Source organism: Podarcis tiliguerta, assembly GCF_965153285.1.
Source record: "Podarcis tiliguerta genome assembly, chromosome: 10".
NCBI lineage: Eukaryota > Metazoa > Chordata > Lepidosauria > Squamata > Lacertidae > Podarcis > Podarcis tiliguerta.
This window is the reverse complement of record NC_139543.1, coordinates 21,728,833-21,756,106: the sequence shown is the minus strand read 5'-3', so window position 1 is coordinate 21,756,106 and position 27,274 is coordinate 21,728,833. Positions and strand designations below refer to the sequence as shown.

General features: G+C 44.3%; 1 protein-coding gene across 1 annotated transcript; it reads left to right on the top strand.

The window, feature by feature from the left end:
- The first annotated feature begins 161 nt into the window (after positions 1-161).
- On the top strand, positions 162-27,274 carry TES (testin LIM domain protein). The gene is made up of 7 exons (XM_083399957.1): positions 162-638; positions 12,181-12,266; positions 16,830-17,082; positions 18,549-18,884; positions 21,254-21,469; positions 21,896-22,054; positions 25,633-27,274. Exons 1-7 carry the CDS (start codon positions 612-614, stop codon positions 25,822-25,824), a joined length of 1,269 nt encoding a protein of 422 aa, XP_083256083.1. The 5' UTR covers positions 162-611; the 3' UTR covers positions 25,825-27,274.

Below are 27,274 nucleotides of genomic sequence, written 5' to 3'. Positions count from 1 at the left end.
TATAAATCACAGAGCCTCCGGGAGCACTTTTTGAAAAGGGGATTATCTTCTTATCAGCCACCAGCTCATAATTGTAATAAACTGCTCTCCCCCCCTCCCCGCCCTTTAACCCCACGAGAGACAGAGGCTTGGAAGCCCTTGGCAGGCTGCGTCAGCAAATACCTTTGCCGTGAGCTGATCAGGCAGCTCATTCATTGAACGCCTCGGCAGCGAAGCCAAAGAGTTCCGCTTACACGCACCAGGAAGGGGCCGCTTCAGCCCCAGTTGCGCGTCCGCGCAAGAGCCGCCCCTTCTCTGTCGCAAAGGTCTGGGGCTGGTGGGCGTCGCGATTGGCTCTCGGACCTGCGAGCAGCTGCGCGGCCATTGGCTGCCGGGCTTCCTTTGTTCCTTTCGCCGCTGCCGCAGGAGAGCGGAAGTTTGAGCGCGCTCGCTTGCAGCTGGAGCTGCCCGGGGCGAGCGAGCCAGCGAGCCAGCGAAGTGAGCCTCCCTGCGCTCATTTCCTTTCTAACCACATCCGACTGTCAGGGAGCAACAGCAGGAGGGAGGAGGGCATTTGTGCTCTGAGTGTCTCCCTCGCCCCGGATCTCGCGTGCGCGCGCTGCGGATCCAACATGGATCTGGAAAGCAAGATCAAGAAGGTAAGGAAGCAGCAGCGCGCAACTTCAGCGCGGGCGCGGAGGGAGGGCGGCTAAAGTTACCTGTCCGCGCTGGCCAACGCCCCTTGACACTCTTGCTTGCTGCCTGCTATTGTTCTCCTCCTCGGTTTGTAAGATCCCAAACCTATTTTTTCCCCACACACTCGTCTCCGCCTCAAGTTCATCCTTGGATAGTAGAATGTGCCTCCTTCGTAATATTGAAGGGGAGAGGGCGCTGCTGCAGAGATATTATTATTATTATTATTATTATTATTATTATTATTATTATTATTATTATTATTAATAATTATTTTATTATTATTTTGCTACTATGCGAATAAATATTTTCTTGTTTTTAAAAGCATTGGCCCGGAGGGATTTGGCTGAGACTGTGGTTATCGGTAGGTTCCACAATCCTGGCAGGGCAAGTCCTACCTACGTTTACTCAGAACTAGGTCGTTGTGTGTTTAATGGGGCGTACTCCCTAGTAAGTAGGTAAAAGTGCGTTCGATTCAGTCGGTGGAGCATGAGACTCTGAAGTTCAGGCTTCCACGTTGGGTAAAAGATTTCTGCATTGCAGGAGGTTGGACTAGATGACCCCGGGTCCCTTCCAACTCTACAGTTCTATGATTCTATGAGTCTGGGGAAGCTGTGCCGAAAATAAAACCAAAAGTAAACAGTAAAGTCTGAATGACAAGAGAAAATGGAGAAAATATTAGGCTCTTGTCCCTAGCACAATCTCTCGCTCCACCAGTCCTTCCAGGTGGTTTTTTCCCCTTCCCAAAATTCAGATTCTTTGTTCTCTAGATATGCCCAAATATTACCAAACAGGAGTTAATCTGTGTTTGCTGTGATGGATTCTGCGTTAGTGTGTACAGTTCAATATGTAGGGACAAGCAGATCTCTTTTAAGTGTTCTCTAGTTCTATGATGCACCAACATTAAAAGCAGTGCAACTCCCTAAGGCTTTCACCTCTTTTACCATTTTTATTCTGTAAGTTTAGGATGGAAACGTGAATCTTTGCAGCACCTGAGCTGTTTGGAACGAAATACTCTGCATTGGTTACTCAGATTTGTTGGAGGAGGCAGGCTGTTTTAGAAAAGCCAAGTCTTAATTGAGTAGGCATTTTCTAAAGCTGGAGCAAAATGTGTGCTCAACTGACGTAGGTTTGTTGCACGCTTTTATTCAATTTTATGGTTTGCATAGGTGCCAAAATAAGGTAGAAGATGGGGAAATAGAGACATTTCTGCTCTAGTCATTAATGACTGGAATTCATCTCTGACTTCTTGCTGGGATAGGTTCTACCTTAGAGAGGGCTGGAATGTATGAACATTCCGGTGCTGTGGTGTTATTTAAAAGCAATAAACATTTTAATGTTTTTTAAAATCTTTTAACATTCTTATTATTGTTGATTTATTTTATTTACTTAATTCTCATTCAGCTACACAACCCACTTGGGTGCACCGTTGACCTGCTCTTAGTGGATCCCCACGTGTGCTCACGTGATCCCCATCAGCAGCAAACCTTTCTCTGCAAAAGAGCACACCTTAGCTGTTATGCACCCTGAGCATGCAGTCTTTGCTCTGTTAAGTTTAAAAGCCTATTGATAAACCACACAGATTATCGGAGGAAAGAAGGAAGGGTCTACACACTGAAGTCAACCTACTGTGGAGTTATACCACAGTCCTATGAAGTAAGCAGAGGCGGTTTTAGGGTGGTGCGAATGGCAGTGGCGTAGCGTGGGGGTGCAGGGGGGGCCGGCCGCACCGGCCGCAACATCTGGGGGGGGGAGCACTCGCACTCGCAGCTCTCTGCTCCTACCTGGCTCACTCACTCTCTCTCACTGCAGTGCTGGCTGTGCGAATCCGATCCGAGCCGCCGGGTCGCCGCCCACTGTGGAGGGGAGGGTGCCAGGCGTGCGCTGCGGTGCGGAGAGAGAGCGAGGGACTATCTGGGGGAGGGACAGTGGAGCGGGGGGGGGTGTGCAAATTACTTGCTTTGCCCCGGGTGCTGACAACCCACGCTACGCCACTGGCGAATGGTTCAACCACACGGGGCGCAGCACTGCAGGGGCGCCACAACAATGCTGTAGAATAGGGCGCAAGTGGTGGAGGGCCTGAATTTCAGCATCGCACAGGGCGCTGCTGAAATTTGAGAGCCCAAAGTCTGCCAGTGAAGTACGTACGAGCTCCAGACCTGGGGAGCCTACCAGAACCTACAATTGCTCCAGGGCAGCGAAACAGCATGGTTCCTGGCCTGGTGCTCAAATAGTTCTTCCATTCAGTTTTTGTAGCCCACACCAGTGAAAGCTGGTGAATAGATTGGATGTTGGTGTGCACTGTTGATGTATGCTAATAGTCTATGTGTGCAGTGTTATTTTGCTATTTCTTTCGGAAGAGTGAGAATATAAGAAAGAAGGGAACCTGAGCGCTTGAGCCCCAGGCTGCATGTCCCTTACGTTGGCGTAGAGCAGCCTTCTCCAGTCTGGCACCCTTCAGGTGTTTTGGGCCATAACTCCCATCATCCCTGACCATTGGCCATGCTGACTGAGGTTGGTGGGAGTTGCAGTTCAGAACATCTGAAGGGCATCATGTTGGGTGAAGGATGAGTTGCAGGTCCCAATGCCTGGCTCTGACAGCACGAGAAATAGTCAACAATGTTTGGGCAACACGATGACCCTATACATACATAATAGACAATCTTTATAGAATTCTTTTAATAACAAGTTCAAAATGAAATCTTAGACTCAAAGTCTCTGAAAGCCTTTAAATGAAGCGAGGTACCAAACTTTGTAATATAATGTCCAACACTGAACAGATATTGACTGCAGTTTCGTAGATCTTCGTCAGCGTGGCGGGAGAATATACAGTGGTACCTTGGGTTACATATGCTTCAGGTTACATACGCTTCAGGTTACAGGCTCCGCTAACCCAGAAATAGTGCTTCAGGTTAAGAATTTGCTTCAGGATGAGAACAGAAATTGTGCTCCGGCGGCGCAGCAGCAGCAGGAGGCCCCATTAGCTAAAGTGGTGCTTCAGGTTAAGAACAGTTTCAGGTTAAGTACGGACCTCCGGAACAAATTAATCACTTAACCCAAGGTACCACTGTAGAATTGTTTCATAAACCCATCTTATTTCGAATGAATATATGTGAATGAAAATATAAAATGCTGTGGAGCAGTGCTCATGTAGTAATGTAGTCACTGCTCAACATATATTCATTGAACTTGTTATTCTCTGAAAGAATTCTATAAAGATTGTCTATTACGTATGTATATGGTCATCATGTTGCCGAAACATTGTTGACGTTCTCTTTTGCAACACAGGGGGTTTGTTTGGATACTTATTGTAGCACCAGAAATAGGCCAGATTGTGACTGTTTCTCCAGGGATACCAAATGAGTCCATGCATGGACTTGAACTTTAGCTACCAGTCTATAAATGCAACAATTCTTGTGTCACATACCTGTACAACTCCATATGCACCAACACCATCCAGTTCACGTCTGAACTTTCAATATAAATACTTTGAGCTATCTCGATAAAGGAGAGGGGAAATTTCTTAATATCCTGGTTAGCCAGGACTTCATGTAGGATGGTGGTAATTTTGCACAAAAAGGAATGTATATTCACTGGAAACATGATCAGGGAAGGAATATAGTTAATGGATTCAACTTTATACTCATGTATTTCTTCAAGAATGTATATAATCTGCTCCATATTAGTTTTTCAGATGTCACTGCTTCTCCTTTAGTATATGAAAGAGGTCTCAGATAATTGGTCAGTGTCACACAAGTGAAAGGAACTCCAGGAAACTTGCTGATGTTTTTAGTGTTGCATTCAACTTCCAGTGTCTATGGCTACAAGCCAACTTTTTTTGTGACACTTCATAAAGGTACTGTATATTTAATTGTTGCCCAAAAGGCCACTTTTAAGGGCAGTTTAAAACTTGTGCTGAAAGTGATAGCTTAGCAACATAGCTCTTTCCATCATCATATATATCTTCAGAATATTTTACATGGAAGAATAAATGTATGCTTGCTTCTTTGATGTTACAATTAGCAAGCATTAGGTTGAAGTAGTCAATCTGTTGTCCAGATTTTGTTAATACACACACACACTTAGAGGAAGTGTGACTCTTTCAGTTAGGTTTTGGGATTACAGAAAATTATAAGAGACCACATGTCTGTCATTTAAACAAATCTGTTGAGACCCTGGAAAATGTTTTCAGGTGGGTATCTTACCTGCAGGAGTGTGTTATACAGTATACAGTGGTACCTTGGTTTAAGAACAGCTTAGTTTATGAACAACTTGGATTAAGAACGCTGCAAACCCAGAAGTAGGTGTTTTGGTTTGTGAACTTTACCTTGGAATAAGAACATGTTTCGCTTCCTGTTGAGTGTGTTCCATTTGTAAATTGAGTCCCCTGCTGCTATGGGAAAGCACGCCTTGGTTTAAGAACGCTTTGGTTTAAGAACAGACTTCCGGAACTGCTTAAGTTCATAAACCAAAGTACCAGTGTACAAGAATAGCTGTTGTTGCGGAGAACAAGAAACTGTGTCCAGGCCTTGGCCATGAACAGAAATTTGTGAATGATATATTTACTCTCTTACGCAGCCATCTGCAACCTCTTTGTTTAGGAATAAATGGAAATAAATGTTTATGAAAGATTTAAGAGATCCCGTTCCAGAAGAAGATAAAATGTAGTAAGAATAAACACATGCCAGTGTTGGCATAAGCTATGTGGTAGTTGTATAAGTATCGCTGTAATCTGGAGGCCAGAAAAATAGAAGAGAACATGTAGTATGTTGGTAGGAAACTCTTCTTCATAAACATTGTCCCTGCCATTAGTTGGAACCAACCCACTTCCTAAATTTTAAGAAATTTAATGTGAGGTGGATTAATCCGTTCCAGTCCTGGCAACTGAGCACATCCTAATAGGCAAAACTGTGCATCCCCTTTGATCTCAGTGATGCTCTTTGGTAGTTCTGTCCTGGTGAAAACTGACTCCATTAACTGTGGGCAGCAGAGAGCTTTGATGCTCTGTGATTTCAGGCTTCCTGATGCAATGGTGAACATAAATATCAGGCTTGAGACCTTCTTCTCGTTACCTGATCTTGTGTGAAATCTGAAGACCAGTGGAAAAGTACATCCGAAAAACATCCATCTGGTTCTCCCATCTTTGAAAGCAACCGCTTTGCTCTCTTCATAAATTCCATAACTTGGTTTTTTTGCTGGAACATACTTTACCTTAATTCAAAGCCATCCTATTAGCTGAATGAGAATGTACTTCCATAATTATAGCTCTTAATTGCTTCATAGAGCATGTTCATTTTCAAAAATGACATTGCAGACAAAGGTGGCTACTTCTTTATAGATGTGGTGCATGCTTCATTTTTTTTAATCAAGACTTACTCTCTGGTTCCACACAAAAAAGAACAAGAGAAAAGTAGCTGGGAAGACAGTAATATGGCGGGGGAGAAATTAGGAGCATAATTCTCTGTCAACAGTTGTTGAAGACATTGCACCAAACTGGAAATGAGAAGGATTCAGTGGTAAGAGACTATATGATATACAGGCAATCAACCTTTATTATTTCCCTTCTCATGTTCCCTAGGATCACATTTTAAAGAATTTTCTGAGCTGCCTTGAATATACAAATGAATAAATATAAGTTTTGTGTTTGGTCACTTCCTTGCTGGCTCTTTTTTATTTTTTAAAAAAGTTATTCCAATGTATTCCTGTAAGGTGCCTTTCCTGTGGAGGGATCAAGGAATACCTGCACAAAACTCAAGATGCAAATGGAAACATTAAGAACAGGGTAGCCAGTGTGGTACCTTTCGGATACTGTTGGGCTATAACTCCCATTATTCCTAACCATCGGGCAGGTCGATGAGCGCTGGAGTCTAACAACATCTGGCAGCACCACATTATCTCCCTTTGATTTGAGGATTCATAGGCCTTCTGTATCCCAGAAAAGCAACTTTCTAACATTGCAATCCTTCACATATCTACTCAGAAATCTCAATGAGTTCAGTGGGGCCTATTTTGAGGTAAGCAGGTATAGGATTGCAGCCAAATTTCCTTGAATGTCTCCATGCTTACATTGAAGAAGAGGAGTTTGGATTTGATATCCCGCCTTTCACTCCCTTTAAGGAGTCTCAAAGCGGCTAACATTCTCCTTTCCCTTCCTCCCCCACAACAAACACTCTGTGCGGTGAGTGGGGCTGAGAGACTTCAAAGAAGTGTGACTGGCCCAAGGTCACCCAGCAGCTGCATGTGGAGGAGCGGAGACGCGAACCCGGTCCCCCAGATCACGAGACTACCGCTCTTAACCACTACACCACACTGGCTCCACACTGAAAAGTTAACCTGAAGCAGAAAGGCTAGAAGTGAACTCCTAGATACTAAAAGCCTCTTTGGTTGTCTTCATTTCATCTGTAGATGAATAATGCAGCGAAGAGAAATGGCAAGATATTTATTTTGGGTGTGTGGTAAAATGGGATGAGATAGGGATGTAAGATGATATACGTGGCATCTGTGTGAGATTTCATGTCCCATAAAGAAGGGTTATTGGTGCTTGACAATGAGCTTGAAATAAACAATCTCTGAGAAAATCATCTTCTGCCTGCCCAGAATAAATTGCTCATAATTCTCTTACCCAAAGCCTGAGTGCCTCAGAGGTTAGAGCTTGAGTAATTGCAAAATACAGTCTTAATGCCTAATTCACTGAGTGCATTCATGTGCCAGGGATGCCTTTAACATTAGGCTAATCTCTCCCACATATACAACTGCTACCTGATTTTATCTATTTTTATAGATAGAATCATAGAATTGCAGAGTTGGAAGGGACCCTCACGGTCATCTAGTCTAACCCCCTGCAATGCAGGAATCTCTGAGTATAATGCTATGTGTTAGACGGAGGTTGTGATTTTTCCCAGTGTCTGTCTTTCCCATTAACTTCACCATGGAGATGCCGAGAGCTATACAGTTGGTGCTTTATTGAGCCCCTGTTAGTTAAACCTTTGTTCCGAGTTAGAATTCGCTCTGCCCTGTCTGTGACATTGGTGAACTCCATAAAAACGTGTCAGTAGGTCACTGCCTCGCGGTCCCATTTGCATGCTGTGATCACATAGTTTGCCTCAGGAAAGGAGAGGCTGGCACTGAAGCAGAGAAATTTGCGTCCTTTTGGAAAATAAGGGGGGAACATTCCCATTCAGACGGCTACTCTTTAAAGAAGAATGGTATGTGTCTGCCTTTTTTAAAGGGTTTTTTTTGAGAGGAGGTAAATTCTGGGATGTGCCTGAACAATGAAAATAGGGAATGGGACAACGTGCTAAAAGTCCTGTATTGCAAGCAGCACTCACTTTATATGCAGAAGTAAAAGTTTCTGCTCTGTTCGTTTACTGCAAAGTGCCACTTGGCATTTCTTGCAGGGCATTTCTTGATCCTTGTTGTTTTGCGGCGGCTGCCTTGGAAACCAGTTCAGAGTGAAAATCAACATCCAGTCACCATTTCAATAAATCTTCCCAGTTCAACAGACCAATTGAAAATGGGACAAAATGGAAAAAGTCCTGGGTTGTTTTTTTTATAACAGGACAACATTCTCAGCCATTCGGGTAATTTTGTACCAGCGAAATTAATTCTATATTTTGTAATTGTCAAAATTGCTAGTTAGCAAGATAGACCAGAATTCCCTTATATGTGTGGGAATTCTCTCAAAGATGGCCTGGGTAGCTTTCTGTGTGGGGCGGCGGGGGGGGGGGGCAGGAATCATAAAGTGACAAAATCAAAATGTAAAGCAATAAAATTAAATAACACGTTTTAATACCAGCTAGGCCTTAATAATCGCCTTTTGTCCATTAGAAACATTTCTAACCTCTTGCATTGGTACTGCGTTTCATTGCAATATATGATTTTAATACACCTATCGAGGCTTTATATACATTCCCTTGGTAGCCCTTAGAACAGCCCTGTAAAACAAGCTAATATGGCTATCCCCATTTTATAGATGAAGCTGAGAAGAGGTGGTTTGCCCAAGGCTTTCCCAGTGCTGAGCGCAGGTTTGAACCAGAGTTTTCCCAATTCATAGCTCCCACTCATTCCCAGTGTGGTGCACCAGGCCTGAGGTGCACATGGGATTCCCACACAAGGAATAGCTTCTATGCCTGAAACAAATATTTGCATGCATCCCTGTCACTTATACAGACCTATTTCCACAAATAAAGTCAATGGGAAGCCTCACCATGATTCATGTGCACTCACAAAGCATGGACCAGAGATACTGGGCTTAAGATGCCTGACAGCGTTCTTTTTTTATGTATCATCTGTTTGGAAGAATGATGAAAAAGTGAAGCCTAACTAAAAGCAATTCCCTGCTGAATTTGAGGCTTCTTGCTGTTCCCTGTCTTCCTCAGCCAATCCATGTTGCCACTACATGTATGGTCTAGTGCCAGCTAGCTATGCATATGATCTTGTTACGGATAAATGTTAGAAGGGTTTGGTTAAGGCCACAGTCACACTGAGGCTCACCTGCATGAAAATCTCCTGCACATAATAGCTGCTGGTTCCGACAGCCGCTTAAGTGTTATAATATACAGTGGTACCTTGGGTTAAGCACTTAATTCGTTCCAGAGGTCCGTTCTTAACCTGAAACTGTTCTTAACCTGAAGCACCACTTTAGCTAATGGGGCCTCCCGCTGCCGCTGTGTCGCCGGAGCACAATTTCTGTTCTCATCCTGAAGCAAATTTCTTAACCTGAGGTACTATTTCTGGGTTAGTGGAGTCTGTAACCTGAAGCGTATGTAACCTGAAGCGTATGTAACCCGAGGTACCACTGTACATGTAATTTTCAGAAGGTCAGTTCCACTCTGCTCATAGAGAGGGCTGTGTCCCCCACATTGTGTCAGCTCCGCTCCCCTCCAACATCTGCATTTGGCAGGGCATTGAAAAGGGGAGCCTCTTTGTGTATATTTCCCCATTATTACTACTACTTGTAGTCGTCTTCTTTCTTGGCAATCACTCGTAGCCAAGTAAGATAGTAGTACCAGATGACTGGGTTGCCCCAGCTGCTCTGGGTGGCTTCCAGCACATATAAAACCATAATAAAACATCACACATTAAAAAGCTTCCCTATACAGTACAGGCCTTCAGATGTCATCTAAAGATTGTATAGCTACTTGTCTCCTTGACATCTCATGGGAGGACGTTCCACTGAATGGGTGCCACTACCAAGAAGGCCCTCTGTCTGGTTCCCTGTAGCTTTGCTCCTCTCAGTGAGAGAACCGCCAGAAGGCCCTCGGTCCTGGATCTTGGTGTCGGGCCAAAAGAACAAAGAATATCCACTTGCTTGTATCTGAAGGCATCTGTGTGAGCTTGTGCATCTTTGCCTCGGTTTCTCTTCACCACAACCCGTGGGTGTTCAAGATATAACACTAGATTGGAGACTACTGGCAGCCCTTCTCAGGCCAGGGACATTTGCCAGGGGCAAGAGGAATTGTGGGCACCTGCTCATATATTCCTGATGTTGTGTCTCTAAGAGTCTAGATGCACACCTGGTTGGCATTGCATCTCTGTGTAGCCACACAAGGATGCCAGCATATGATGCCACCATGTCCTTTTGCAGCAGAACATGTGACACTGTCATTGTGGCTGCATTCTGTGTGTTGGCCACCATTATATTAAGTGACAGGTGACAATTCCTCTCAGAATTTGTTCCTCCCCACCCAGTAATTTCCCCTGCAAATCTTAGCCTCCAATAAGAACATGCAACATATGAATACATTATTTGATGGTGCAGATCTTCTTCTTCTTCTTGAGAGGGAGAGATGATATTCAGCACTTCTGTTTCCCCAGACATTTGATTGGCAGCAGCCAGGAAGCTGAGGTTTGGTCAGTGCTCTTTAATATAAAAGAGAGCCAGCTTTTGAGTCCCCAGAAACATTCCAAGCTGATTAAAGCAAGATTTCTTTTTCAAACATGAGGCTGGCCTGCAACCATTTATAACACTTTGCTCTGAAGTAATATTTTAGTCGTGAAGGCATTGTGAAGCAGATGACTTCAATCAGTAGACTTGTAATGCTTTTCGTTCGCAGACTGCCTTGAAATCAAACTGGGCGTATTTGAAATGCCAGATGTTTTTTTTTTAGAATTTTTAGCAACTGACATCCAGAAACCTCTTCTTGGCTACATTTCAAATGACCTATGTGTCTTACTTTCTTCCATGATTCCATTTATGGATAAATTGATTCCATCCTCTTTAAAAAAAGAAGAAGAAAAAGCATGCAGGCAGATTTCTTATACTTTTGAGTATTGAAAGGCAAGCTTGGTGTTCAGTCAGAATTCCACACAGGTGTAAAGCATTATTTAGCAATTGCAATACACACTTTTGGGTAAGTGGTAATGATAATTATGAATATTATGTCTGAAACCCTTTCACCTTGAAGCTTGCTGCTTTTACTTATGCAGCGGCAAAATCCTGTGTCCCCTCATGAATAGCCAGCCAAAGGATTACAGCCCATTACTCATTTTCATGAAAACTGGCCATTTCTTTTCTGCTCAACAAATCTGCTTGCTGAAGCACTCTTGCAGAACATAAATTTCATGTGGTCTTTTCTTTCTATATTGATAGAAACGTAAGGCTGTTGTCACACCTGGCTGTTGCCTAGTAGCCAGTAGGTGGTCAACTCCAGCAGGACAAATGTCTGGCAGGCAAGCAAGCACCACTGGTGGCAGGTGGCCCAGGCGAGCTGTTCAACAGAGGCAGGAGGTGTTACATAGTGGCTTGCTAAACCGCTGGAGGGGGAACCTGATTCAGTAGGGCTGGGCGAGATCTGGTTTTCAGCATCGCAATACATCACCAGCTAAACATTGTGATATACCGATATATCACGATGTCTGAAATAAGAATGGAACTATGTAGAGGTGAATGGTATGGTTGGGTGATATCTGGTTTTGAACTTTGTGATATATCGCCAGCTAAACTGTGTGATATACTGAAATATCTCAATGTCTGCAATACGGATAGACCTGATTTTCAACTTTGTGGTGTATCACCAGCTAAACATCGCAGTATACTGATATATCACAATGTCTGAAATAAGGATGGAGCTCTGTAGAGGCATTGGCTGGCTTCACGGTTTATGCCACATTGTGATATTTGCCTACCACACCCGCACCCACATCATGATTTGCAATATATTGCCAGGTCAAGAACTATGACAATGATACCACAATATGGACTTCAAACTGGTTTTGGCCCTGGTCCAATCATATGTTTCTTATTTCAGTGCCCTGCTATCACTACCGCTATCACAAAGCCAAATGCATTAAAGAGCCAGCTATTATTCAGAAATTACAGGGCTAGGAAGAAAGGTGTGAAGCTTCCATGATGGAGCTTCAAGTGAATTATCTCGTTGAAAGTTGATATCTCCCCCTGCCTATATCTTAGATTTTTGGAAGTTTGCCAGTTGAAGCACTCTAAAAATAATACTATGTGCCTTGGGAAATATTTTTTTTTAAACTCTGTTGTTGTTTTTTGTTTTCTAGATGGGCTTAGGACATGAAGAAGGATCAGGAGCCCCTTGCTTGAAGTGCAAAGACAAATGTGAAGGATTCGAGCTACATTTCTGGAGGTAAGAGGAGAGGTTTCCTGATTTACCGAAACATTTCTATTGCAGATAAGCATATCTGCACAACACAGGCCTCATGTGGCCACAAACTGACTCCTTCAGACATAAACTTAACTACATCACACATATGGACAAAATTGGGAAGAATTAACACATGAAGGAATTGATTCTGATTAGAACAGCAAGCATGAGTTATGCTAGCATTTTCAAGGATATGAGAAAGATGCCATACTATTCACTGCTATCGGGCACACATGTTGCCTGTGGGCTTTTCACAGGCTACTATGAGAACAGAATACTTGGCTAGGTGGACCTTTGGTCCCATGCAGTAGAGCATGGGTAGACAAACTAAGGCCCGGGGGGCGGATCCGGCCCAATCGCCCATGGACAGTCCGGGAATCAGTGTGTTTTTACATGAGTAGAATGTGTCCTTTTATTTAAAATGCATCTCTGGGTTATTTGTGGGGCATAGGAATTCATTTATTTCCCCCCAAAAAAATATAATCCGGCTCCCCACAAGGTCTGAGGGACAGTGGACCAGCCGCCTGCTGAAAAAGTTTGCTGACCCCTGCAGTAGAGCTCTTAGATTCTTATGAGCATATAAATAAAATGTGGGTTCAGGCAAGCCAGGGCCAGTTCGCCCATGAGGAGAGTTAAGACCGCCCCAGGGTCTACCAGGGCAGCTAATCCCATTGTTGATTTTCCTTTCTTTCCCTCACCCACCCTTGTTCCTGATATGGTTCTTCCCTGACCCCCTTCATCTCTGGTGGGGAGGGAGGATGCCATTTTGAGGTCTGCCTCAGATGCCAAAATGTCTTGGGCCAGCCTTGAGGCAATTTAATGATGTGTACAGTTGCTTACTTAGAAGTATTGGGCTTGCTTCCAATGAGAGTACAGTTTTGACTGTACTGTGAAGAAATGCTACCAGTGCTTGGTGTTGCTATAGAATTTAGCCAAGGAGCCAAATGTGTTGATACTGCATGCCATGGATTGAACAGTCTGGGAATTTCTGCATGAGGTGTCGCTCCTCTGACCCCTGCTGGGCTACCTTGTCTCCCTTTCCAAAATGTGTGTGTGGAAGAACCATCTTTTATACAGGCACCAAATCCTTGAGATGTCTGGGACGCTACCTATGAACCCCATCTTCCAGTTAATTACAGCTTGTAAGCAGTATTGTGGGACACGGGTGGCGCTGTGGTCTAAACCACTGACCTAGGGCTTGCTGATCAGAGGGTCAGCAGTTCGAATCCCCGCAACGGGGTGAGCTCTTGTTGTTTGGTCCCAGCTCCTTCCAACCTAGCAGTTTGAAAGCACGCCAGTGCAAGTAGATAAATAGGTAAACCTTCCGGCAGGAAGGTAAACGGTATTTCCGTGCACTGCTCTGGTTCACCAGAAGCGGCTTAGTTATGCTGGCCACACGACCCGGAAGCTGTACACCGGCTCCTTCGGCCAATAAAGCGAGATGAGTGCCGCAACCCCAGAGTCATCCGCGACAGGACCTAATGGTCAGGGGTCCCTTTACCTTTACCTTTAAGCTGTATCGTGAGCTTTATTACCATTAAGGATAAGAGGTAAGGGAGAATACTGAAAAAAGGAAATAAAATAGATTCCTTTCTAAATAACATACACTAGATGAACCTCTTTGTGGGCTAGGGCATCGTCATTATTACCACCAGTTCCATCTCTCAGACGTGCACCACTGTCATTATAAGAGAACAAGGGAGGCATTTGTGGTGAATTTCAGCACCTCTTTTTCTAGAAAAACGGGACTGATTACCACCACTGTTGTTACTGTCACCTTTTTCCAAAGTTGTTGAGCAGGGGGACCCCGTGGCCAAGGCATTATTAGTATATTAAATTTATATTTTGCCCTTCCTCCTCAAAGAAGCCCAGGGTGGCAAACAACAACTGACAAAGCAATAAAAAATTAAAACAATTCCAATACAGGTGCAGGCTATGGAAAAAGCCTGAACTAGAGGAAGGCATGTTGGAAGAAGAAAGTCTTCAGTAGGTGCCAAAAAGGGAACAGAGACGGGATCTGTCGAATATTGACAGGGAGGGAGTTCCTAAGGGTAGGTGTCAGGGTGCTAAAGGCCCGATTTGTATATTGTGTGGATGGTCCTCTTGATAAGATGGTACCTGCAAGAGGCCTTCACCTGCAGAGTACAGTGATCAGCTGGGAATATAAGCAGTGAGATGATCTTTCAGGTCATCACCAATAATCATCACCTTCTTTTTCCTGATTGTTCCCAAGGGTTGTTTTTATTTGGGGGGGGGGCACCCATTTCAGATTCACCATTACGATCCTCACCTTTCCCCCCTGTCTGGGCAACAGCAAGAAGTGTTCCCAAGTTGTCTGGGGAGCAGGGAGCACAGTGCAAAGGCAGAAACATAATTATCATTTCCTCTAATTTTGAGACAGTCTCATTTATTAAGGTAAACTAATGGGTGGGGCCCCGAAAGGGCTGCACAAAGGGCCCCACAGATCATAATCCCACCACTGAAGGTACATATTTTTAAAATACGTGAATCAGCATCAGCATTATTCCAGCAGACTAAATAAACACAAGACTCCCTATTCAGATTAATAAAGCCATTGGCTCGGAATTGTGATGATGGGAATTGGTGTGCATCCCAGGTTGAGCTCTGCTGAACCTTTCCCATTTCAAGATAAACTGTGGCCAGAAGGTTGGTGGTTCAAGTCCAACCAGGGCTGGCTGTGGCCAGGATCCCTGCATTGCAGAGATTGAGCTAGATGACCCTCAAACTCTGCAATTGTATGGTTCTGCGTATATGTATTTATACATGACATATTCTTAAAAGAAGATCTCTGTTAAGTGTGAAGGTAGTTTGTCAGGAATTTCAGAATGACCAAACCTAGACTCCCCCCCCCGCAATTCCCCCCCCCAATAGATAGATGACCCAGCAAATATATGTGCACGAACGTCTCTGAAAAGCTTTCTGCAAAACAAATATGCCTTTAGGGTCTGCAGTACAATTATGTTCTTTTCCACTAGATGGGAGTGTAACATCTGTGTGAATGTAAAGCCAGCTGTGAGTGGAAATCTGTTACACTGGAGCATTCTTGACATACCTGCTGGAAAATTCATATTGCCACTATGTAAAAACTATGGATATTGCATGTCTCTTATTGCATGTGACCTTGGCACATCTAGCGCAATGTTCCGGATCATATTCTGCAGTAACATGAAGCAACTGGTTCAGATCCTGCCCTCTGAAGCAGGAGAAAGCAAGTTTGTTCCATCTTCCATGTGACAACCCTTTAGATATTTGAACATGGCTATCATATCTCCTCTTAGTCTCCTCTTTACCAGGCTAAACATACCCGACTCCCTCAGCCATTCCTCATAAAGCTTGGTTTCTAGGCCCTTGGTTGTGCAATCGTGAAGATTTCTTCCAGAGAGTCCTGAGGGATAAACTTCGCACGTGGTATGTCCATCTTGTATTGAAGCAGCAGACCACTGATCTATCCAGCTCAGTATTGTCTCTGAGTTATGACATGCCACACTAGTAATGTAAGAGCCAGAGAGATGTTGTGGTTAGAGTGCTGGACTAGAACCAGGGAAACCCAGGATAGAATTGCCACTTGGCCACAAATTAAACTGGGTGGCCATGGCCCAGTCAGTCTCTCTGTGTCTCTGAGTGGTTGAGAGGCTAAATTGGGTGACGAGAGACCCACATGCACCACCTTGAGGAAGTCAAGAGGAAAGAAAGGTGTTGAGGCCATCAGGGTACATCTTCTGGGCAGAAGTCCAGGGCCCCAAACACAGCAGGGTTGGCTTCCCAAATATGTACCGTAAGTAAGTGAAGTACTGTAGTGCATATTGTTCTATAAAGAGGCAGCAGCATAAGAGCATTTGGTCCATAGTCTTAAAACTAGAACTGCTACTGAATATAGGGTATTAATCTGCCCCTTTTGCTCCCAGATTATTTATACTAAGGAAAATGTATTCATGAAAACAAAGGACAGCACACTGTTGAGCTGCTTGTTCACATCAATGTTACCAGAGTAATATTGATGCTGCTGCCCACCTTCCCAGAATGCTCTTCTGTCCCACAGAGAAAAGGGCTATTTCCTAGGAAATGAAACAGCAAAGGAATCAGTCGTATTCATCATGTGACTTCACTAAGCTCCATTTTCAGCAGGGAAGGGACAGTTGAGGCAATTGCTTCTAAGCACAGACAGTGACCCAGTTTGCACGTAGCACTCAGCCAAGAGAAGAGATTGCAGCCCTTTTGCTCCTCCTCGCTGGTCTTGCTGCTTCTGTGAGCTAAGCCATGGTTTGGCTTAGCACATCATCAGAACATGGGCTTGTGGTTTGTCTCGCTCCAGACAGTTGTGAGCTGCAACCAAGGTCAGTTCTTTGTTTACAGCTCAGCATTTGCCCAGAGAAGCAAAGCAGCTGTGGTTTCCTCTCCTTGAGTCTACACTTTCGCAGAATTATGGTTATGCCCTCCTGAATGATATCTAAAGCAGGCTATCACTCAGTTTCTGTTTACTTATATGAACATGGCCTAATCAGTGCTTTTCTCTTGAATCGCTAGGAAAATATGTCGAAACTGCAAGTGTGGGCAGGAGGAGCATGATGTTCCCACTAGTAACGAGGATGACCGCAAAGTGGGGAAGCTCTTTGAGGATACAAAATATACAACCCTCATTGCAAAGCTGAAATCGGATGGGATCCCTATGTACAAGCGCAATGTTATGATACTGACTAATCCAGTGGCTGCCAAGAAGAACGTGTCCATCAATACTGTGACTTACGAATGGGCACCTCCCGTTCAGAATCAAACCCTGGTGAGCTATCGTGATACAGTCTTGGAAGCTTTTATGAAAACTAGAAGAAGGTATCCTTTTAACCAGGGTTTCCCAAACTTAGGTCTCCAAATGGTTTTTTTTTGACTACAGCTCCCATCATCCCTGGTTAGCAGGACCAGTGATCAGGGATGATGGGAACTGTAGTCCAAAAAACAGCTGGAGACCCAAGTTTGGGAAATCCTGCTTTAAACTGAAGGAGGGGTGGATTGGAGTGTATAGAACACCCAGGATTGGGGCCATATTTTGATGTAAAACAACAGGAAAATCTAAATGGAATTATTATCTCAGTAAGCCTGGTACCCCTCCAATCCCCATCAGCCTTCAATAGCATCGCCAGTGGTCCAAGACAGGAAATGTAGTCCAGTGCCCCTGGTTCTCCTGCTATAAGCCATGTAAACATAATGAAGTGGGGTCCGGTGGTCAACTCCCCTTGCAAGTCTCTGATTGCTATAAAATAGTCACACAGTGGAAATGGGATGATTGTGGAAGCAAGAGGGGTGAGGTGGAGGAAAGAGGTCGTGTTAATGGCTAGGATAAAGCATTGCATTAGAGATGTTCGCCACTACTTAGGATGATTTACGACTTCCCAGATGAGCCCTTTCAAGAATACTTCCAGAAACAGGACATAGCGTTGGAAAACCTGCACAATTTATGTCATTGTTTAAAAGCTGAAGAAAAGCACTCAAGCTTGCACATTTCTGTTACTGTATATGGTCAGAACGAATTCAGAGCTGGGATCCAAGCGAAAAGCTCCCCTTGGTTTATTAATGGCTCATCGAGATGCGATAGTTGGATAGCCTTGTTGGGCTTCCCCACCCAGCCCAACCCTGTGCATGTTTCAATCTTGAGTCAAGTTTATGTAGTGTCTTGCTGGCTGATCTAAAGCAGAAGGCTGGAGATGTGTGTGCAGCTTTGTAATCATAAGAGGGTTTTAGGGATTTTCAAGGGGAGGGGGGACTTCAGCATGCCGAAGTAGTTTTTCTTCAGTTTTTCATGTATATCTTGCAGTACTTTATTTCATTTTAAGTTATTTAAACAAGCTAAAAAGCCTTCGATCTCAATTCCAACCCTCACATGCTGGTTTTCCTCTGCGAGAAAGATTGCAATTAGCGGTCTGAAAGCTCTTGCAATGTCAGGATCTGAAAAGATTCAGTGTTAGCTAAACATTGTTCAAGCTGTTACTGCAGTGGAGTAAATGGCTGGGTTTTTTCGTTGTAAAGCATGCGCCTGCAGTGAGCTTCTGACTCGCAGCCCCAGTTACGTCCCTTCAGTTTCGCTGTCCACTTCTTGGTATCTGTTCGCGCCGAAGAGTAACAACTTCTGCTAAGCCCTGTTAATCTCCCCTTGGTTGCCTTCCTCCCCGCTGCCGCCCTCCCCGTTTATAAAAGCAGGAATCCCAAGGGCATCTGATAAACTGATTCTTGCAATCCCTCTGGACTCTTTAGGCAAGACATTATATGCAGATGCTTCCCAAGGAGAAGCAACCCGTGGCTGGCTCGGAAGGTGCTCAGTACAGGAAGAAGCAGTTGGCCAAGCAGCTGCCCGCACACGATCAGGATCCGTCCAAATGCCACGAGCTGAGTCCTAACGAGGTGAAGCAGATGGAGCAGTTTGTGAAGAAATACAAGAACGAGGCGCTCGGGGTGGGAGATGTCAAGCTGCCGAGCGAAGTGGAAGGCAAAGCTGCCGGGAAGGATGTCCCGACTAATGGGGAGAGAGGCACCCCGGCCACCGTAGGAGCCATGGAAGACAAACTGTCTGGTCCAAAGGCATCCCAATATGTAAGTGGGCATATATGTCTATTTGTCTTCCTGTCTCTGTGTGTCTTGTGTGCTGCAAACAGGAGCAGAACTGTCGGTAAAGGGTAGCAAAACAATGGGGTTTTGTATTATTTTAGCCTGGTATTTCACGCTGTATCATCCTTTGCACAGGGTTTATTAAGTATTTTGGGGTTTTTTTTAAACTATTCACTGTTTCAGCCTGCTTGTTTTGAAAGCTAAGAGCAACAGGTGCAGAAGGAAAACAGGGCAGAAGGGTCCTCCACTAAGGAAAACACAGTATGTTCAAAAATGTGACTGTTCTGGGCCTTGGAGGTAACTCCTGGGTAAAGGAAACATGGAAATCATAAAATTTGTAGAGTTGGAAGGGACTACAAGGGTCATCTAGTCCAACCCCCTGCAATGCAGGAATCTTTTGCCCAACGTGGGGCTCAAACCCACAACCCTGAGATTAAGAGTCTCATGCTCTACCAACTTAGAAGCATGGCATTCCCTAGTTGGGACAGACCTCAGACACCATCTAGGCCAGGGGTGGCTAACTGCAGCTCGGAAGCGTGATTCCCCTGCACCCAGCAGTTTTTCCTCACCCCAGATGATTTTGGCAGTGGCTCCAAAAAGAAAAGAAAATGGAACTCAGCACAGGGTAGGCAAGCCAGTTTAAACCTGTCCATTCCCTTGTTGGTCATGGTGTGACTGGGAAGTGAGTTGTAATGCATGCACATACCTCTCAGCTGACCTGAGCACTGCGCGTGTGCCTGTGTGCATTCAGGAGTGTGCAATAATAATTTTATTATTTATACCCCGCCCATCTGGCTGGGTAGTGACCATGCCTACTTTGAGCCACAGCCAGCATGGGCATGTGACATTCAGAGGATTGGTCAAGGAAGAGTTCATCCCTTGGACCACAACAAGCCAGCCTGATCTACTCCGCCCCACGTCTCAGTGCAGGGATCTTGCAGTTACAGCATCCCAGAAAGGATGGAATCATAGAGCTGCGTCTCCCAAGGGTGATCTAGTCCAACCCCCTGCAATGTCCGACATCTACCTAAATTTCTCCTGTGATGAAGGGCCCGCTGTTTCCTGAACCAGCTGGGTTCTCTGTTGAACAGCTCTTCTCATCTGGAAGTTTCTTCTTAATACTTAGGCAAAGCCTGCCTAATTTCCACCCATGCGTTTTCTCCTTCAATCTGGAGCAAGTCTGCTCCATCTTCTACATGACAGTCGTGCAGCTTCCACCGAGATATAAACTGCTATATTTAGTACCTGCACAAAGATCAATATTTTTGTCTCTTGGGATGGCCGGCGAGTCTTGCTATATTTAAACGAGAGCCATTAGTTCTTGGAAGAAGCAGTGGGTTGTGGGTTTCTTTTCAAGGTGAAAACTGACGAACCGTACAGAAAAGGAAAACTCCCGAGATGGAGAGGGAGGGATGCCTAAGTGGAAGCCAAGGGGGGTGGGGGGGAAGATGGCACCCCCAATTAAGTTTAATGAGGAAAGGCCTCTGCTTGAAATCAAACTAAATACAAAGGCAGACATCTCATGGGTTCACTTACTGTTGGCAGAAAATATTAAGCCATATAAACAGCATTGATCCACTTATTACTTATAAGACTAAGTTAGCAGGAGCTGGCTGTAAATACTCCACACTGTTGAGAAGACTCCACCCCCTCTGGACTGTATTTAAGCCAGGCTGCTGTGGTCTTTTGGAGTCCTGAAAGGCCAGCACTAGTATATCTAACCTTATATTTACATATTTATTCTGGGGGCAGTTGGTTTTCATTTAGTGCTTTCCTTGTCATACATTAAGCCTATATTAGGCACTGTTTTACCTTGCTTGAATGTACTGATGTGTAAAATGCAAAGGTGATTTCACAATGATGTGAAATCGTTATGAGACACAAACTGTTGTGCATTTGGGTCCGTCCGTCCCCCCCCCCAAAAAAAAATGTTTATATATTTTTGTGAGCTGCCTTGGGTATAGTTTTTGCTGTGGAAAGGCTTGTCTGGCGGATCTGAGCAGTTTTCTGTTTGCCTTCACTGCTTTCCCTGGGAAAACCCACTTTTTAGCACTGAGTTGGAGCAAACATCAATCTGCAGAAATCTGAATTACATTTGCTCTGGTTTAACAGGCAAGTTTGGGTTTTCCCAGGGTAAAAGGTAAAGGACCCCTGGATGGTTAAGTCCCGTCGAAATTGACTATGGGGTGCTGCACTCATCCTCAGTTTCAGGTCAAGGGAGCCAGCGTTTGTCTGCAGACAGCTTTCTGGATCATGTGTCCAGCATAACTAAAGCACTTCTGGCGCAGTGGGGTAAGTGGAAGTCTGGATAAGCCCTATACATAAACTTTAAAATCCCTTTGACCTCCTTGCAGTGCTGCTTCCGGTGCAAACTGAGCATGAAGGAAGGGGACCCGGCTGTCTACGCCGAGCGGGCCGGCTACGACAAACTCTGGCATCCGGCTTGTTTTGTCTGCTGCACCTGCGGTGAGCTCCTTGTGGATATGATCTACTTCTGGAAGAATGGGAAGCTGTACTGTGGCCGGCACTACTGTGACAGCGAGAAGCCCCGCTGCGCTGGCTGCGATGAGGTAAGCAAGGTCCCCCTTCTGCTCTGCATCCAGGGAAGAGGCCATGGAGAAAAGACCTGCTTGTAAAGATTTGCTGCCTTTTGACCAGGCCAAGGGAAGGGCCATAGCTCACTGGGAGAGCATCTGCTTTCCACACGGGAAGTGCTAGGTTCAATCCCCGTCATCTCCAGGAAGAGCTGGGAGAAATCCCTGCCTGAAACTCTGGGAGAGTCAAATCTCTGCTTTTTTGCATTCGCTGCTTTTGGTGAAAAAAAGTGGGTGAAAAGGGTGAGGAACAGAACGATGAATGCAACAAGCTAAAATGCTCGGTGGAGGCATTTCATATGGCCGAAAATGTGTGTTTCCTTAGCATTGTAAAGCGTTCTAGAACAAAATGACCTGGGTGGTTGTATTGAATGTGTACCTCCCTTCCTTGTATCCCTTCAGCTTATATTCAGCAATGAGTACACCCAGGCCGAAGGTCAAAGCTGGCATCTGAAACACTTCTGCTGTTTTGACTGTGACTGTGTCTTGGCTGGGGAGATCTACGTCATGGTAAACGAAAAGCCTGTCTGCAAACCATGCTACGTGAAGAATCATGCCGTGGTAAGAGAGTCACGATTTGCCTGCGATGCATAACTACTATGTACAGTTATGTGCCCAGGTGTGCTTTCCCATATCTTGCCTAGAACAGTGGTTTCTTAAAACACTGTTATCCATAATGAAAAACTACTGGCTTATCCATGACCGACCCCAGCCTGGTGGTTGTCAGCTAAGTTTTAATCGGAGTAGACTTAATGAAATTAATAGACCTAACATAGTCATAGAATTCTAGAGTTAGAAGACACTTTATGGGTCATCTAAGCCCAGACCTCCTGCAATGTAGGAATGTTCATTAGTTTCAATGTTTAAGGATGGTGGTTTATTGATGTATACTCTTGAGCAGAACTTGGTTTAATACCACCCAATGTTTTGTCTTTGATAGTGTTTCCTGTAAGCAATTCATTCACCATCAAGGTCCACTTCTCTTATCACATGTTTTGTTCAGCATCTACACACAAACTCTTGGGAATGGCCAGTTTAGGCAAAAAGACTGGTAATATCAGGAATGTGCTGGTGACACACAGCTACTCCTGTTTTGTTCCAGAGTAGGGGGGAAAACTGAGATTACGCTAGTAAGGAAGGGAAGTTTGTATGAAGGTGCCCTATCCTCTTGTCATCGTCCTGCCTGCTGAAGAACAACCAAGTTCAAGTAAGGATTTTGTGCATCATCCTTGACCACTCTGGGCAGTTTGTGTAAACTGTCCCTTTGCTTGACCAAAGTTGACCTTGCCACCATGTCTTCTTCCCAGATCATTCTCATGAGAGGTGGGATTTTTTTATGGCTCTTTTTATGAACTTCCAGGGGTGCTCCTCCATCACTTGCAATTTCTGCAGAATGCAGAAGTACTATTGCTAGTTTAGGCCAGTGGGAGAGCATGATGTTCATATTTCATTGCACCTGCTCGCCCTCGATTCAAAGGAATCATTATTGACTTCCAGTGCTCTAACTGTACTAGAGATCTGCACGCAGAACTTTGCTCTGGTGCCTGAATAAATGCAGACAGAAAACAACAGGGGGCTGGGATTTGGTTTCATTTGAATAGACCTAATGTACCTTGGGTATAAAACCCCTGGGGCAACTGTCCTTGTCTAATGCTTTCATAGAGCAGTGACTCTCCTGCTATCTTCTAGACTGAAGTTTTTGTCAGTTTCACTGCATTGTCCAAAATCGTGGACAGCCGTTGTATTTCTTGTGAAGTCCACACAGCACGACCACCAGGGGAGTATCTCAGTGTGCAGTCTTATAAATATTATTCTTTAAAATGCAGTGTCAAAGAATGAAATGTTTTTAAAACATTGTTTAGCATCTGCACCAGTTAGTCCAAAGTTAATTACTTCCTCATTCGGGTTCCTGGGTTTCCTTTGTTCTACTTACAATGCTGCTTTTTGTAGCTTTATATATTTATTTATTATTGTTCCTGTTTCATTTTCCCTTCTCTTAATGAGTGTTTTCTGTCTGTAGTTTCACTTAGCTTTTTTGTTTGCACTTTTTAATCTGAAGTTCTTAAATTCAGCTTTCCCACTGATAGAGCAGTTATTCATCAGGACACTCTGTCTCCCCTCTTGTTCCGACCATTATCTGAAATGAACTGACTGGAAAACACTTCTTTGTGTTTCTTCAGGGCATCTATTTCTTTTCCCCCCAAGAACATTGGGAAAAAATCTTACACTCACTGACTCACATTAAAATAGAGAAGTGCAGAATTTAAGAAGTTGCAAAAGGGGTGGCCTTGTTCTCACAGTAGATGAAGCAGTGAGTGTACCACTGCAGGGGGGAGTTTGCATAATTGAATAACCCTCCATACAAAACACAAGAAGCACAAAGTCTTGCATGTATAAAACTAGCATGCCAGAGAGATGGGAGCTCTTTGGGGCACAATCATTCCATGCTGATTAACGACTGCTTGGAAAGGAAGAGCAGGGTTGTTGAGACTTGGTGGGGGATATCCAATGAAGTAATACTCGAAACAGACCTACTGAAATTTATTGGAATTGTTACTTAAGTCTATTGCTTTCAGTGGGTCAGATCTGAACATGACTAACATTGGCTATCGCCCAGTATATATGTACAGACTTACCTGTAAGCAGAGATGAGGTGGTTCAGTTGGTAGAGCATAAGACTCTTAATCTCAGGGGTCTGGGTTCGAGACCCAAGGTGGGCAAAAGGTTCCTGCATTGCAGAGGGTTGGACTAGATGGCCCTTGTGGTCCCTCCCAATTCTATGATTCTAAGAATAGGTGGTTCAACTCAGTCTGTAGACTTGCTATCAATATTTTTCTCCCTGCTTTCATGATCCTTCAACGAGGCATCCATCCCTGTGACTTTTCAGTGTGCTTATTTTAGCATTGTAGGAATTTGCATCTCACGGCTCCTCACCTGTAGGCTGGTTCATCAATCCGCAGTACAGTGTTCGCAGTTTGCACAATATCGCCACCAAGTGGAGGCCTGTGGAAAGCACTCAGCATAGCTGGCTCTTGCCTCAAGGAAGAACAGGCCAGATCCACAGAATGGGCAAAGAGTAGGCTTTGACTTTTCTGCCAGCAGAGGATCCCTTTCTGCGAGGGGAAATCCAGTCCTCAGCCTTTACCTTTTATACATTCCACAGGCAATTTCAAGCCACAAAGGAGAAACCAAGGATGTTGAGTAATGTTGTCATTGTGGTAAATTATGTTACAGCTGAAGCAGTGTTAGAAACTCGGATATATAAGCTAGGCACCAAAAGATTCCTTAAACCAGGGTTACAGAATCCCCAGTTGTCATTTTTGGGCAAGACAGCTCGAAAGTCATATTTTTCAATGTGACTTTTTGGTTCCTGAAAATCATTGTGATTGTGCAGATAAAATATAACAGGTAGGATTCTACAGGACGTGTTGCCAATCTGTGAAAACAGTCAAGGTTGAAGGATCCTCAGGTGGTGCCTCTAGGTGGTGGAGGCACCATCCTGGCACCCGGGCATGTTTACTTGGTCACAAGTGGCCAATTTGTTGTCGTTTAGTCATGTCCAACTCTTCGTGACCCCATGGACCAGAGCACGCCAGGCACTCCTGTCTTCCACTGCCTCTCGCAGTTTGGTCAAACTCATGCTGGTAGCTTCGAGAACACTGTCCAACCATCTCGTCCTCTGTCGTCCCCTTCTCCTTGTGCCCTCCATCTTTCCCAACATCAGGGTCTTTCCAGGGAGTCTTCTCTTCTCAAGAGGTGGCCAAAGTATTGGAGCCTCAGCTTCACGATCTGTCCTTCCAGTGAGCACTCAGGGCTGATTTCCTTCAGAATGGATAGGTTTGATCTTCTTGCAGTCCATGGGACTCTCAAGAGTCTCCTCTAGCACCAGAATTCAAAAGCATCAATTCTTCGGCGATCAGCCTTCTTTATGGTCCAGCTCTCACTTCCATACATCACTACTGGGAAAACCATGGCTTTAACTATATGGACCTTGGCAAGGTGATGTATCTGCTTTTTAAGTGGCCCATAGCCAGGTGCAAAATGCACCTGGTGAAATTCAAATGCTGAGCTGAAGTCATAACAACATCTGTATTGAATATGCTGCGTTTCGTTGTCTTATAAAGCTGTCTACTCTCTAGGTCTGCCAGGGTTGCCACAACGCTATCGACCCCGAAGTTCAACGTGTGAGTTACAACAATTTCAACTGGCATGCCACTACTGAGTGCTTTCTGTGCTCCTGTTGCAGCAAGTGTCTCATTGGCCAGAAGTTTATGCCGGTAGAAGGAATGGTTTTCTGCTCGGTGGAATGTAAGAAAAAGATGATGTCCTAATGGGAAGAGAACCCGGATCAAGCCAAGTTTCGCTTTACTTCAGAACCCTCTGCATTTCTACTGTATTGGGGCGTTTTTTAAACAAAATTGAACGTATTAAATGGCATATTCCAAAGATTTTTTTTTTAACATTTCTAACTTGATAGCTTCCGATTAAGTACTTCCAGCACTTCTCTTACTACTTTGTTACTACTTGTTGCAAATGTTACTCACATATAGGGAGCCTGATATTCCTGGTGTATTTCAAAACTAGATGCTCTAAAGTCTTCTTTTATACACATTTTTAAACAAACTGTGTAAAACTAAAACAATGACTTGGTACGCTGTAAATCAGTGTTTTCCAAACTGCGGTCTCCAGCTGTTTTTTGAACTACAATTCCCATAATCCCTGACCACTGTTCCTGCTAGCTAAGGATGATGGGAGTTGTAGTCCAAAAACAGCTGGAGACCCAAGTTTGGGAAACACTGTTGTAAATGTTATACCCTACTCCAGATGTTGCTGGACTACAACTCCTTTCATCCCTGACCATTGGCTATCCTGTCTGGAGCGGATGGGAGTTGGAGTCTAGCAACAAATAGAAGGCCACATGTTTTGGGTTCTACCATTTCAAAAAACCTCACAAATACCACAATATATGGGGGGAATTCTAAGCTTAGAATCCTTTTCCTGACATGCTTGCTTCATATGTTAGGTGAGATTTTGAATGTGTGAAGTAGCATTCAAACATTTGAATTTCTCACTTTCAGTCTGAAGCGTTACAAGTCCAACCACTGATCATATTTGTTAGCCTCCTGATTCTGTACAGCAGCCCTCAAACATAATTAGGCAGAAATAAATATTTTTAAGCCTTCCTGCTTCCACTGAGCATCTTAAGCAAATGCCCCAAAGCTTTGGCTCCAACCTTTAATATTTGCATTAAAACACTTTCCCTTCTTTGTTAGGTTTAAACTGTTTTGTTTTTTTAAAAAGCAGCTGTGGACTTTTTGGTGCTTAGAATGTGACTTGCTCTCTATTAATCTGAAGTTTCTGTGCCTCTTTCTCTGTCCTCTTCCAATCAAGCTTGTTATCAAGTGTGTCCATGTTGTCTCTTCATTTTATGTATTGTCCAGAATTACAGGCAATAGGAAAGATTTAAATTTGCCCGTGCCTCTGCACATGAATGAGATTTCTAATACAGGGCAGCTACACCTGGAGACCACAGGTTGTCAACCCCTGGAGCAAACAGTATATAGGCTAATGGGTTTGATTTTGTATAAGGCAGCTTGCAAGCTACTGCAGTTATTGCGATGCTGAAATTTCTTTATAACGAATGTAAGAAGGTACACAGCAAAGGAATGTGGGCTCTTGGCTTTGTAAACTATGCAAACTCTTTCCATTCAACTCTCCTAAGACTAAAGAAATGTGTAAACTTATATTCATGCTCTCAAATAAAACTTTTACCAAACCGTT